Here is a 15,210-nt window from a genome sequence, read left to right on the forward strand (position 1 = left end):
TCAGAAGGCACTTCAAGAGATGAAACCTGCAACCGTGAATGCGAGCTGGAAGAAGTTGTGGCCCGATATTGTTTACGACGACAAGGGATTTACTCCGTCGGAAATCCAACACTCTGCAATACGGAAATCTGTGCAGTTGGCTGCCATAATTGGAGGTGACGGGTTTGGCGACATGACGACTGAAGACGTCGACGAGTTGTTGGACTGCCATTCCCAGCCCCTAACTGACGCAGACCTCGAAGACCTGACGAAATCGGCAAGTGAGGAAGAGAGTGATACCCAGGAAGAGACCCAAGAAAATGTCGAAGAAACGGGCTTAACATTAGAACGGCTTGCCAAGGCCTGCAACCACGCGAAGGAGTTGAAAGAAATGTTGCAAGAGTGGGACGAGGATATGGTTCGCTCGATGCAATTCTGCAACAAGGTTGATGACATAATGACTCCCTACAAAATGCTCTTGGATCGAAAAAAGAAGCAGCGGCAACAACTTCCGATCACAATGTTCTTCCAGCCTCGCAAAAAAGAGCCAGTTCCTCCTGCTAGTACGCCTTCGGAAGAAATTGAAGTTTTCCAGGAAGAAGTTGAAGAGGTGTCCCAGGAAAAGACACCTCCGTCTGAAGAGACGTAAAATACTATCATTGGCTGCACAGTAGAACACATCAGCTTCATCATCATCATTTCTACTGTGCAGCAAATTCATCGCCATCACCATTCAAGTTTTTCTTCAACTTCTTTCGTGGTGAGTACAGTAACAATCTTTATTTTTTACTTTAATATTCTTACTGCCTGTTTTATAGTTTAGTAATGTACGTACTGTATGCATTAAGTTAAAGGGAAGGTTTTAAAAGTCTACATGTTGTAACCTATCATATTTTTTTTGTTTAAAATTTACATTTACGTACGTAAATCACAATCTCTCTCTCTCTCTCTCTCTCTCTCTCTCTCTCTCTCTCTCTCTCTCTCTCTCTCTCTCTCTCTCTCTCAAATTGTTTTCCTGCTTTGCTACGTACAATACTGTATAATTTATATTTGTAAGGTAACATATTTTGTAAATGCTTTTACTGTAAATACTGTATGTACTGTATCATTACTTATCACTATCATCATGCGCGTTAAATGCCTTGTTTGTTCTGAGCGTGGTTGTTTACTGAGCGTACACGCCGTCGTTTCAGGCGGCGTCATAAAGAAAAACATTTCATTTGGAAGTCCTAAGAAAAATACGTAAACTAAAACATTGGTAATAAACAAATCAACATACAGTACAGTACAGTACTGTATAATCAATATAATCGATGCAAAAACTAACCTATACATATATGTGTACTGTACACTAAATGAGTTTGTTTCTTCATTATGATCAGAGATGAACGTAAACAAAACATTGGTTGCCATTTTTTATCGTGCTTTTTAGGTGTTTAGGAAACGCATGATATAAAATCGCCTTTAATATTTGTGCCTGTTTTAGTTTAGGGTGCTGTAGTACATGCATTAAGTGTTCTGTACATTAAAGGGTGGTTTGTTAACAGTACTACGTACAAGGGAAGGTTTTAAAAGTCCGAATATACATGTTAAATAAATAGGTAAATATGATGTCACTACTTCGCGGATTTTCACCTATCGCGCCCACGTCTGGAACCTATCTACCGCGATAAACGAGGGTTCACTGTACTTATTGCAGTTTTTTCCATTACTTTTCCTTGTTTGTGAGAATAAGAGACAAGACTGTCCACACATTCTTGACAGGACAGATTTTTCAATTTGTCAGTAAATAACTTACATTATTTAATGCATTTATTTTCATTTATATCTTGCTCACTGTCCAGTATAGTGAAGATTCAATATAATCAACCATGGGATTCTATATGAGAAAATTAATAGATGAAGGCAAATTTGCCATAAGGGCTGCTGAACCGCCAGGGGGAACGAGTGTCTCTCCCTGAACCTAGGACTGCCCAGGAAATAATTGGCCACCACTCTTACCTGAACACCCTTTGGAGGACACCAGGAGATAGAAGGAATATTTCCAGGGGAAGAAAAGGGAGACTTTTTAAACTTTAAGATCCCCAAAGGAGTAGAGTTCCTTTTGACCTTTTTCTTCCTCTTGCTGAGAAAATCCCACTCAGAGTGACCATTCCCTACCATCATCACTCCGCAAGGCCTCTGAACATACGTAAGCTCACCACAGCTCATGAGGATCTACAATCACACACGCAAACACACAAGCTGGAAGATAAAGAATTATAAAATTTTCTAAGTGAGCAAAGCAAAAGTGCCAAGTTACCAGTAGAGAGGAAAAGGTTCACACTGACATCTGAAATCAAATTAGATTGTAGTGATTTAGGGGGCAGGTTGCCTCCCTACTACTAGCCAGGTAATTAGCCGTAAATACACCACTTTAAAAGTTAACTGCTGTATTCCAGCTGTCGCTGTACTATTTCCTTCAAGTAAAGAACGAATGGTTTGTATTCGTATAGGTACAAGTGTAAGTTACTGTTCAAATTATATTCCACTGCTTATATTCTTAATGACTATAATTTCAACAATTTTAACGTAACATGTCATAACATACTTAACTGACCTGCGGTCAATGCATTCATGAATTCAACTTGTTTTTCTCGGAAAAGGTAGGCATATCGAACCCGATCCCTTTCTCGTGCCTGATCAAGACTAGCATATTCACGAAGCGCTGCACGGCTAGGGTCATGTGTAGGATCATCTTGGGTTACTAAAACTACACATAATCGGCGACGAGATCGAACTGATTCAACAGGACACAAGGCATCAAAAACATTCTGTAAAATTATAAAAATTTATCAGTCAATATTGTATATTTGGTCAAAAAGGATAAAAAAGATCCTGCACTGCATGAAGGAATACTTTGCCAATTAACTCTCAAACCTTGTTTTCTTAACAATAAAAACTTTATACAAATTCATTAACCATGCATGCGATGATATTTAGAGTCTTATATATAAGACACTCATACTTGGCAGTCTTACAGCCAGAATTTGTACAGCTGTCTCACTGCATATACAGTATGCCACCTGGATCCCTAGGTATCAATCAACAACTTTCCTGCCTTTTTCCATGATCTGTTAACAAGCCCACCCTATTTTGTAAAATCAGACATAAAAGACATGTTTAAAGGCTGATGAATGGCAGGGGAAAGGGACTGTGACATTGCCCCATCGAGCAGGACAATGGTCCTGAGACTGACCATACATACATATGATCAGCACCCAAGCCCCCTCTCCACCCAAGCCCTCTCTCCACCCAAGCTAGGACCAAGGAGGGCCAGGCAATGGCTGCTGATGACTGCAGATAGACCTGAAGGCTTCCCCAAACCCCCTATCCTTAACTCAAAGGTTGGTGGGGCTTCAGTGACCAAAGAAACTAACAAGTTTGAGCAGGACTAACCCCAGTCTGGCATTCACCAAATAAGTATAGTACAAATAAATAGATTCATCCAAACCTATCAATCATATATTTGGCTTAAAAGTAATTTAAAAGGTGGGAGGACAACATTTTCCTTGCAACTTGAAAGTTTGTGGCCCAGTAGCTTTATTTCTAGTTTTACCATGAATGGATGAAAATATCTCCCCTATATGATAAAAAACAAGTGTGGCCAAATAAATAAAAATGAATAATTGAATAAAAAAAATTTAATTAAATAAAAATAATAAAAACCTAAAAGTAAAATTAAATACAAAAATATAAAAATAAAGAATAAAAAGATATAATGTATTCACTTTCCTTTCCAGTCATTCTGAGTGGCATTGCAGTCTCCCCATCCCTCAGGTAGGGGGAAGAGGGAGTAGTCATACCTTAGTAATAGGGGGTACCCCATGAAGTACTCTCAAAAACCACAACTGCCATGTTGTAGTAAGGAAAGGGGGAAGGATTGACTGTGTGCATACCTATCTAAATATTTAATAGTCAATTTTCACGGGTCGCATGCACTAGTATTAGATAAAAGATCTATCAACTCTTCCAAAGTTGAAACATGGCCAACATGGACTTCAGTTCCTACATATATAAATTAAACTGTTTTCAAGTGAGACATCTGCATTAAAAACATTAGCTAAAGTCATAAGCAGCTTAAAAGTTAAAGGAAATACATCTGATTTCATACAATAGCATTCTAGCTGGCACATTAATGTAGGACCTTAAATTGAATGAGATCATACTGTAACCACCTCCCTTAATTCCCCTATAGAGATGAAAACTTGGATTACTATACCTAGAATCTTCTTTTTATTCTAGTAATACTGAAAACAATATCCACTGGCCAAAGAATAAATTTCTCCCCATTACTCATTGCAGAAAACAGGGGATAATAAAATTTACTTAAGTTCAATCGGAGCTACCTCAATTTGACTCTCTGCAACGAAGTCAGATGCAAACTACATTTCCACTGATATTCAACCTCTAGGGATAGTGACTTTCCCACATAACAATAATCTCTTACTGACCCATCTCTAAGATTAATTTAATTTAAAGGACTGCTATTAATACCTATTGGCATGCCTCAAATGGGGGCTTGGTAAAACCATGAAGGATCTGGAAGAAATACCAATTATGAGATTCAACAAGCCCTGAAAGAACCCCTTTCTTTGAATGTGTTATGGGCCAATTCTATTTCACATAAAAAAAAAAAAATATATATCTAGTCAAAGCTTTAACACCAGATGGGTCTAAAGTTAAAAATTAAACTACAGGTAAGCATCAGGACACCCAAATTAAGACAAAAAGAAAAAGGATAAGAGCAATGCAGATGGCAAACATATTTGAGCAAAGATCCTTTACTACAAGCAACAGTATGTCACACAAGGCAGGCTCAAGTGATATCCCCTGCATGGGAGGAGTACTTAAATTTCACGTCATCATGCAAGTATGAATATTCATAACATTATTAGTGAAACCTAACAGTAAATAAAATAAAAAATTACATTTCTATGGCAAAATATAACACCTCAACACACTAGATTCTGGAGCTCTATGTATCCACTCATTAATCCTGGATAGGTGCAGGGGGTTGAGCTCGACCCATAGTGCAAGAAAAAAATTTTCCCCATAAATCGTCGGCTGTCAAGAACGTTGAAGTTATAGACATGCAGGAGGCCAGTAGTCTACAGGCCACTGTTATGTCAAAACGCAATTCCATCAAGCTCTTCTTCTTCCCTCATTTCCGAGCCTCTGGAATCTTGAAATTATGAGTCACGTCTTTTCAAGATCCAGTTAGCCCTCTGGTTGACCGTGTTATGGCCAAGGGAATCAGCAGCCCCTGTTCCGAAAGCATAATACTGTAGTCTTTAAAGCCTTCCTCTTATATGGATTCGAAAGATCATTGTCAGTCAGACAGCCCCCAGAATCAGACCAGAAGTCTATCCATGAAGAGGCTTGCAAAGTTGTCTTGGCAACCCTATCTCTGTTTGCAACCTCTGCAGCTGAAAAAGTCACCTGCTGCACTGCCACCCTGTTGACTTTCATGTCATGTACCAAAGCTGACACAGCCAAATCTAACTGCAAGGGTAAGGGATCCTCGTGAAGGATGTTGTAATACTTCCCATTCCTAACGAAAGGTGGAGGAAGCAAACGAGACTAAAACCTTGCCTTAGAGAGTCCTTCTTCCATGTAATCTAGGAGATGACCTGCTTAATAGACTTACACTACCTTAGGACCCGGGCAACTCTTCATGGTCTTTCTGGGTTTTGGGGCAAAACAGAAGTCCAATACTGTGTCTCTCCCCTCTAGGGGGAGGAGTACGTGGGATCCCCGAGTCCATTAATCTTCCTTATGCAGGCCAAAAGCTGCAAAAAGGAATAGTCCAACTCTTCTTGTTCGGTGACAGGAGCTTTAGAGCAAGCTGGCGGAGGCAACACACCATTTGGGTTGTCCAAATCAGAATTCAGTATCTCTTCCAACTCCAAACTCTCACCCTTAGGAGCTTGGGGTGGGTCAGGGTCATCAAGTACCATAGCAGGGGATCAAGACCTAGGATGAGCGTAAAGTTGCGGGGCAGTGACAAAGACAACACCACATCATGAATTCTCTATCTGCAACGCCGCAACATTGACTATTTTCAATACCCAGTTCTCGGGAAGTGTGTCCTTCCCTTCCCGAGGCTTCAAGGAGAAGACAGCAAAGAAACAAACACCCTCCTTTTAAAAAGCAGCTGCCTGCTTCAAAGCTTGCGGAGGCTTGACGGGAGCAGTAACAGGTTCCAGGGATGTGATACAGACTATTTTGACTTGCGACAGCCAATAATAGTTCGTAAACTTGAGATTTTGTTTCTAAAAAGAGAGATTTTGTTTCTGCCACCTCTGCTTTCCAGTCACTTTAATTGGGACACTACTCGGTTTTTCTCACAGGGCATCAGGCTTGTCATGGGAAGCCTTGAAGTTTTATTCTAAGTACCTCTGATACCTAGATGAGTGACCAGGCAGCAAAGGGATAACAGACTGGAGGACAAGATGGAGCCTTCATAGTATCTGTGCTCTTACGGCTAAGGTCCGTAGGGGGACTAGAACTCCCAGAATCATCCTGACACCAAGAAAGGAATGGGAATGGGTTGTAAGGTTTCCTCAGCGATTGGGCCGGAACAGGATTGGTTGCAGCCTGTTTGACAGTCTTCATGAGCTCCACGAACCGAGGTACATCCCTAACAAACGAGGGGCCAGCCAAAAAGAGCCTTTAGCAGAGATCATGCTTCTATCGACGAGTGAACAGCTAATCCCGAGCTGAAGGAGAAGGGAACGGACCAAAGTCAGCAGCAAAAACCTTAGACCACGTTTCGTGAGTACAAGCATGGCACACACGTTTTGGTGCGTGCACGTCTGCCACTAGGCCAAGGTCTGTTCGCTCGTGATTTAGCAGGCAAACAATCACAAGAGCACTTGCAGCTAGTTCACAGGTGACCTTTTGTGTGCGTGCTCAGATGGTGATGAGTAATGCAAAGTTTGTTTAGCTGAAAATGTTTACTGCTACTGCCAACATTCATTAGGCCAAACCGGGGCTACCCCAAAGGAGCAAATCCCCGAGGCAGAACCCAAAAGAGGTTCACAATCGACGCTCTCAAGACTTCTTGTTCCTCAGGAGCACAGTGGAAAGTGGCTTTGGCTCCAGGGAGAAGTTGGCCACAATCACCAAACCGCTCCAAAGAGCCTAACTCCAAAGAATTAGTACGAGGTGGCGAAGAAGCATGCACTCGCTTGTAAGGAACTCGAGGTGGAGACCACTCGAGGGAGGACTAACTCTCAAGCAGACGAGAGAGTACCATCCTCACAGAGGTGAGGATCACGAGAATCTGCCTGCAACTCTTCAGGTGGGTGAGGAATTGAGGAGGATTAATTCATGGGGGACGAGATCGACTGTAAGGGATTCCCCTCAAGCGGCTCGGTGAGGAAGGCCAAAACAGACTCCTGTGGAGGTAGCTGCTCACTCCTCCTGTGCCCCAAGCTCAAAACCTCCAGCAGCTGTTCCTTAGTAGAGGAATTCAAAACCCCAAAGAAAGCCACACCTGATTCAAGGCTGCAAGAAAGGATGACTCCCCACGGATGGAAGCCACCACTGCTTTGCTGGGGAAGCAGCGGGGTCTTCCAGGCCCAAAGGTTGTCCGGGGGTCAAACAGTTGTCGCTCTTGCTTAATCAGCCTCTGGAGGAAGCCGTACAGGAAGAGATAGGAGGGAGGGTGAAAGAAGTCAGGACTTCAACCTCAAGAATGATAGATTGATTTGGAATTTTCTGGCAACCTGACATCAAAGGTCATTGATGCTGTCTCGAGGATGAACTAGTAGAAGAAGAATCTCAGACTTCTTCCTCCGTCTAACGTACGGTTCCCACTGGGAAGATGACCATTCCCAACACATCGCATGAAGCCTGAGCAAAGCCAGGGAGGGTCTATCTCCATCGCTAACAAACATGCTGCAAGAGCAGCCAGATATAACAGGACAAACCCTCATGTTACCAGTACTCTGAAAATTGAAAGAAATTTTTAAGGTTTTAAAAACTAGATTAAAAGGAATGAAAACAGGAGGTGAAAAAAAGATACACCAGCAATCGCCTGTAGCCAAAACAAAAGTGAAATGAGCTCATTGAGTGAAGTGTGTGAGCGGGGAGGTTGGTCTAACCCCTGCTATCCCAGCCAACTAACGGAAGGTCGTTGATGACTAGCATAAATGTTTTCTGGCAAAATTCCAGCTCACACTGAAACTTATAACCATGGCAAATGAACAATTATCTATTCTGGTCAAGTCTTGAAACTACAGTAATGTTTCTGCAAACACCCAAGACACTAAAGGTTTAAAGGTCCATAATGAGTAGCAGAAGCAATAGACAGGCCAAATGTCCTATAAACCAATCACATAAATCTGTATACTATAAATGTATATATGGCTTGTGTGCTGATCATATACTGTGTATATAATCAGCAAACAAACTAGAAACAGATAAGGCCAAACAATGGCTGATGATCAGTTAGACATGAAATCTGCCCTTAACTACTATTCTTTCCCACTGTTATCCCTACATTAAGAGGTCAGTTGCCTGATGCACATTCTCCAATGCCTTCAATCAAAGGCATACTCATACACCAAACCTCTTCTTTCCCTATCATCCTTCACCTTATCTTGTCATCTAGTTCTCCAGACCCCTCCTACTCTTCTTCCCCTAACAGGTTCCACCCAAGCGCCATTACTCCCTTCCCACCATTCATCGTCAACACGTGTCCACACCATCTCAGTCATACACTCTTATCCCCTCTAATCTTCATTATGCCTGCCACTCTACATTTTCCAATATTTCAAAAGTGATAGTCCCATAATCCAAATGTGCATTTTCATCTTTTCTCAAGCTATGTTTCCTCTTATCATCCAAGAGCCGACATTTCCAATCCATACATTAACACTGGTCTTATTACTGTGCTATAGCTCTTGACTTTTAGCTTGATTGACAATTTCTTATCACATACCACTCCTCCCTCCACTTCTCCTAAGTTTTTTAATCCTATTCTCAATTTCAGCCTCGCATCATCCTTCCTGACATAGAAGATCCCAAATTTCTGAATAGTTCTACCCGCTTTATAATAGAGCCTCTACTTTCCTGCATTGCTATCCAGTAAACTTCCTTACTGCTCACCACAGCTTCAGTCTTACCCAAAAACACTCTTAACCCACCACTCTTCTAAGTCTCTTGCCACTCTAAAACCCTTCTCTAAGTCTTCCTCATTTTCAGCAGTAATCACCAAATCATCTGCATATAGCAACCCCCACAACTCATACTTTGATCTCTTCACTTACATCTATGACCACCAAAAATGAAAATGGGCTTGATACTGATCCTGGCTGTAATCCAACCCTAACTTCATAGGTTTGTTTCCCCAAAAGCTGTTATTCCTTTCGTCCTTGTTCTTAAATACATCTCCACCATCTTAAACTTCTCCAAGACTTTCCTCTCCTTTAAATACCAAAACATCACTTCTCTTTGTAAACTATCAAAAGCATTCTCAAGATATACGAAAGCTCAAAAGTGCTTCTGGTTTCCCTTTAGCCACCTTACCATGCAGATGGCCTTCACATTCCCTCTCCCCCTCATGAATCCATATTGCTCTTTCCCAATCTTAATCTTATCTTGTGCCCTTTCAAAAACTTCCAAACCATGCTCACTGTCAGTGTAATTCCCCTACAGTTACCACAATTCATGACATCCCTTTTTTGCTTAAATATAGGTACCATTAGACACTCCTCCCAATCTTTAGGCCTTATTTGCTCTTCCCATACTGTTTTCAATAAATCTAGCATCCATTCTTTCCCCTCTGTAGCTAGCCTGCTCTGTAGCTAGTATCTTGACCCATCTCAATTTGAAACTGATGGACCTAGTGCTTTGCCATTTTCTATTTTACTCAATGATGGCTTCACTTCTGTATTCTGTACCTCCATCAAGGGTCCCTTCACCCCTGTGTTTCTCCCAGCCCCCCTCTCATTTTCAGTACAGTATTCAATAACTGTTCAAAATATTATCTCCAAGTCTTAATGTCTTCACCCCTATAAAATATATTTTCATTTCGACCCTTAACTCGCCTGTTGCCCCAACTCTTGTCTTTGCATTTTCCTCAAGTTTGAAATCTTGTACACTCTTTTCTTCTCCCTTGTTCCTAGCCTTTCATTTAATTGCTCTACTGCTCTTTGAATAGCTATTTCATTTAATTGCTCTACTGCTCTTTGAATAGCTAAAACTTTTTCTCCTAGAATTTCTTCCCCTTATTTGTACTGTTCCTCTGCACCCTGTGCATGCCTTACTTTCCAGTTCTTAAATTTGTTCCATTAATCCCCATTCCCAACTAAAGGCTGCACAAACTATTGGAAACTATCAAGCTTGAGCAGAGCTCAAACTCCAAACTTGCAGACTGCAAGACAGGGACCTTTCCAATAAGCTGTCATACTTTGCCCATAATACTAGATTAGGAAACAAAGACAAAAAACTGACAAAGAGCTAGGAACATCCCAGGATAAAATAGGGGCATAACAACAAAGACTTAGACCCCATACTTTTCCAGTAAAAGAATTCTCATTTGGTAGTATCAAGCTTGCACTGCAAATTTAATGGTGTGTGCCACCTGTAATTCTTATACTATAACTCATGAAAAAAAATAGATTTACAATTCTGATGCACAAAGGAATGTCATAAGAAAAATAAACAGGCAGGTTAACAATTCCAGATAAACCTACTAACAATCATGGAAAGAATGAACTGCTTCTACAAATAAATTTTTTTTCCTATAAATAAACCTAATATTGTTCCCACAGTAGTTAAAACATCTGTCAAAAACATGATTATCTGAAATATCCTGAATGCTCAGTTTCCACAAGGTGCTGAATTATCAGGCTTATGCTTCACACACACAAACACCAAAGTCCAACATTATTCTCTAAGGAAGACAAACAATGAAATTTGGTAATTAAATCACTTAAATTTCAAATACGGGTACGACACCAATTTTCCAGCACCCTTGGTTCCAGAGCCTTGCTGGATCAACCATTTAGCTGGACCATTTGATGTCACCTTAATAATAATTCATCAACACACCCATAACCCACTAATCCAAAAAACTCTTTCTATTCATTGTGAAATGAACAGTATAGCCTAATAATTTTTCAAAAATAAGTTTCATATTCTCTTTAATACAAAAACACTAATTCTGTGTGTAAAATAGCGATTACTTTATATGACTGTAATAATTCCACGATAGCCGTAAAAAAATATAAAAATTATTCGCCATTAACGGAGATTGCACTATACAGAAACGTAAAGAAAATATCCATTTATTTCCTTTGACACAAGAGGCCAACTATAATGTATAATTACAAGACACACTATATACAATAAAGTTATCTTTAGATGACAAAAACATTTCTGTCCAAGAGAGAGAGATTTAGAAAGATATAAAATTGGTTCATTATACAAAAGTTCATTTGTTGTTCTGTTGCCTCACCTTACGTGTGACACTATGAAGTGGATAATTCTGATTTTTGGTATTTCAGGGGCTTGGAAATAGAAAAAAAGCGCATTTAATTCTTACACGACAAATACAACGAAAAATGTTATTAAATGGAAATAAATACAATAGTCTAATTTCTACTCACAAAAACAATGGACAATACAGTACTTATATGCATTATATTACATATCAGATTGGATTATGATGTTTTATCAAAATTATAGTCAAGTGAATAAGGAATAAAATAAGAAAAAAATCTTGTCTGTCGTGTTTACTGCTATCAATGTTAGCGATACTGAATCAAGAAAATTTCCCAAGATCCAAGATCTACAATAAGTGTAGGATAGCGTATTCGGTTTATGAAAAGGTAAACATTGCACAAAAATTACTTAAAAGAATTGGAAGAAAAATTAATCATTTCCCAAGCTTTATAATCATGAACTGCAGAGCTAAAAACTATAAATTATCGCATCGGTAACATGAACGAAACTCCCGTTAACTTATATATAACATAACAGTAAATATTTAAAGATACGAGAGATTTATTTCAAATCTCATAATTAAGGGAGACTGCCATTAACATTTACAGTGTAAACAAAAAAAATTTTGGATGGCACAATACACCATAGCCATCTGTTGGCTGGCCAATAACCTTGACTCGCGGCTGTGGGAAAGTTCCCACTCGTGATTTTGTCTGTATTAAAAAGAGGTACCAGACCATCAGTTGCTGGAAAATCGGTGGTGCATCTGTATTATTTTGAAATTGAAATTTGGTCCGTATAAGCCATTATGCATTATGGGTTTAAAATATGAGGACTATTCTCTGAAGAAACAATTCAAGAATATCATTTTGAAAAAGTTAACAAATTGAAGATACAAAAAGAATAAGTACACAAAACTTAAAACAGAATGACTGATCCTCAAATAAGAAATCAATGTGGCAAATAAAAAAAAATAAAACCACAGATATTCCACAGTAAGTGATAAAGTTTTCAACTATTATCAAAACATTACAATATCATCCACTTTCAAGGCAATATGCTATACTCAAATCTACAAAGACATTAAAGAATCACAGAAGACAAAGAAATTCTCAATTTACATGCACAATGACCATCTGCATACCTGAGAAGAAAGACGTGGAAGAACTAGAAACTTGTTCCCTTCTATAATATCCTTCATTGTTGCGTATGGTAAGTCTGTCATAGCTACAGATGCAACAGGCGTATGCAAATCTTCATGGAAAACAAGAAGGGTATCAACTTTATTGGATACACTATAACGAGTGCGAATGCTGTCAGTATCTGCCCGATCCATTTGTACGTACCTAGACATTGGCAAGACAAATTTTCAATTAGTCCAATATCACAAATTTTAAGTAATTTGTATTTTTCCTAACATACTTACCTCGAACTACTTTCTTAGGAGAGCCTGGGGATCTCTTAATCACCGACCAAGAATTTTGCGTAGTTGCCCCTCTCTCCGCTGCCTCTCAAGGGCGTTCCAGGGCGAAGGGATACACGCCCAGGAGCGACCCAGGTCACGCGGGTGACCACGCTTTCCAACCATTAAGCTTATGTTTTAAGTCCTCCTCGAACTCCAGAAGATACTCGGGGCAGGATGGGAGGGCCATTACCCGAAAGTAGTTCGAGGTAAGTATGTTAGGAAAAATACAAATTACTTAAAATTTGTGATTTGTTCCAACACAGAATACTTACCTCGAACTACTTTCTTAGGAGACTTATACTTTAGGAGGAGGGAGTAGCTTACAGATTGAAATGTTCGAGACTCGCTGGGGACCTTGAACTACAGTAGATAGGGGGCTAGTTCCGGGACTCCCAGGGAGAGGCAGGAGAGTAGGGGAAAGCACGCAAAAGTCTACCTTATGTACAACTCGCCTTTTATTCAAAATCCATACTTGATGTGTTCTAACGTCCCATCTCTCATGTAGGGATGGGGAAAAGGGGGGGGGTGGTGTCTCGGGAAAAGGATAGAGGTTAGCAAGGAAGTAAGGAGGAACTTGTGTCGCTTACGATTACTTCTCACGGCTAACTCGGGGCCCAAACTACTAAACTTGTTGCATGGCCGCAATGACTGGCCCGATGGAGAAGGTATCCAAGGACTTCCTTGTATACTGTAGTCCTTGAGGTAGTGGGCTGTAAAGGTGGACTGCCTAGCCCAAGTGCCCGCCCGTAAGATTTGGCTTACCGCCATGTTGGTACCAAACGCTAAGGATGTGCTAAGACCTCTAATATCATGAGGTCTTGGGGTACCAGGCACCGTGGAGCCCTCATTCTCATAGGCCCTCCTTATGACCTGTCTCAGCCAGAAGGATATGGTGTTTTTGGAAACTGCCTTCTTGACCGATCCTGTGGACACAAACAAACTCTTCACCACCGGTCTGAGTTTGGCCGTTCTACTAAGGTACTTCCTTATGGTCCTTACGGGGCACAAGAGGAGGTCACTAGGGTTGTCCGAGCGCGGAATAGAGAACTCTTCGAACCTCGGGTCCGCAATTGCAGGGTTCTGGGTCTTTGCTACAAACTCTGGCAAGAACTTAAAAGTCATATCCTTCCACCCTTTCGAGTGGGATACCTCGGAAGACAGGCCGTGGAGCTTGCTCACTCGTTTCGCTGAGGCCAGGGCTAGTAGAAAGATGGCTTTGAGGGCGAGATCTTTGTCTAAAACATCCTTTAGAGGTTTGTAGGGAGGACGCAAAAGGACCTTGAGGACTTTGGCTACATCCCACTGGGGAACCCTTGAGGTGCGGGGATCACAAGTTTGCTCAAAACTCCTGATGAGCATCGAGATGTGACGCGAGGTCCCTAGATTGATGCCCTTAAGTTGGAACACCTGTCCTAACGCTGCTCAAACCCCTTTGATAGCTGGGATGGAGACCCCTAGATCATCCCTCAAGTGTACCAGGAAGTCTGCGATGTTGTGGACTGAAACATCCAAGGGCTGAAGGTTCTGAGTGGCACACCATTTGTCAAAGGTTGTCCATTTAGCTTGGTATACAACACAAGAGGACCTCCGCAGGTACCCAGACATCCTATCCGCTGTTTTGTCTGAGAACCCTTCCTTCCTTAGCAACCGCTTGATAACCTCCACGCGTGAAGCCTCAGCCCGAGGTTTTTCGTGCACCTTTTGGAAGTGTGGTTGACTTAGCAGGTCTCCTCTTACTGGTAAGGGCCACGGCGGGAGAATGGCTAGGTCCTGCAGATCCACAAACCACTCCCTCTCCAGCCACCAGGGCGCTACCAAAGTCATCTCTGTGGACTTTGACTGCCTTAACCTGTCTGATCATCCCGAAGGGGGGAAAGGCGTATACGTCGAGGTTGTCCCAAGGGTGCTGGAAGGTGTCTTCGAAGGCTGCTCTCGGATCCGGTATCGGGGAGCAGAACACGGGGAGCTTCGCGTTTAGTCTTGTGGCGAACAAGTCTATCACTGGGGAGCCCCAACGACGGAGGACTTCCTGTGCCACTTGGGGGTGAAGGGACCACTCTGATCCCACTATTTTGCCTTTCCTGCTTAGCCCGTCCGCCAGGACGTTCCTCTTTCCGGGAATGAATCTGGCCGATAGGAGAATGTCGTTCCTTTCGGCCCACTCTAGGATCCGAGCTGGGAGATCGCACAAATCCCTTGATCTTAGCCTTCCTTGTTTCTTGATGTACACTACTACCGTGGCATTGTCGCACATGAGGGCTACCGAGTTC

The 15,210-nt window shown here is 41.4% G+C and overlaps 1 protein-coding gene across 3 annotated transcripts in view; it reads right to left on the reverse strand.

Annotated features, from left to right (window-relative positions):
* The window catches only part of l(3)80Fg (dnaJ homolog subfamily C member 16 l(3)80Fg), a 120,795-nt gene that overhangs the window by 43,662 nt on the left and 61,923 nt on the right, over positions 1 to 15,210 (reverse strand). For 2 of the 3 annotated variants that reach the window (XM_068348050.1, XM_068348048.1), the window contains exons 8-9: positions 12,620 to 12,821; positions 2,570 to 2,792 (exon numbers count right to left, since the gene is read on the reverse strand). In XM_068348050.1, the coding sequence (XP_068204151.1) occupies positions 2,570 to 2,792; positions 12,620 to 12,821 (425 nt within the window). The remainder of the gene's footprint in view (positions 1 to 2,569; positions 2,793 to 12,619; positions 12,822 to 15,210) is intronic. The other variant, XM_068348049.1, reaches the window with a different exon arrangement.

This window comes from Palaemon carinicauda, chromosome 24 (genome assembly GCF_036898095.1).
Source record: "Palaemon carinicauda isolate YSFRI2023 chromosome 24, ASM3689809v2, whole genome shotgun sequence".
NCBI classification, from domain to species: Eukaryota; Metazoa; Arthropoda; class Malacostraca; order Decapoda; family Palaemonidae; genus Palaemon; species Palaemon carinicauda.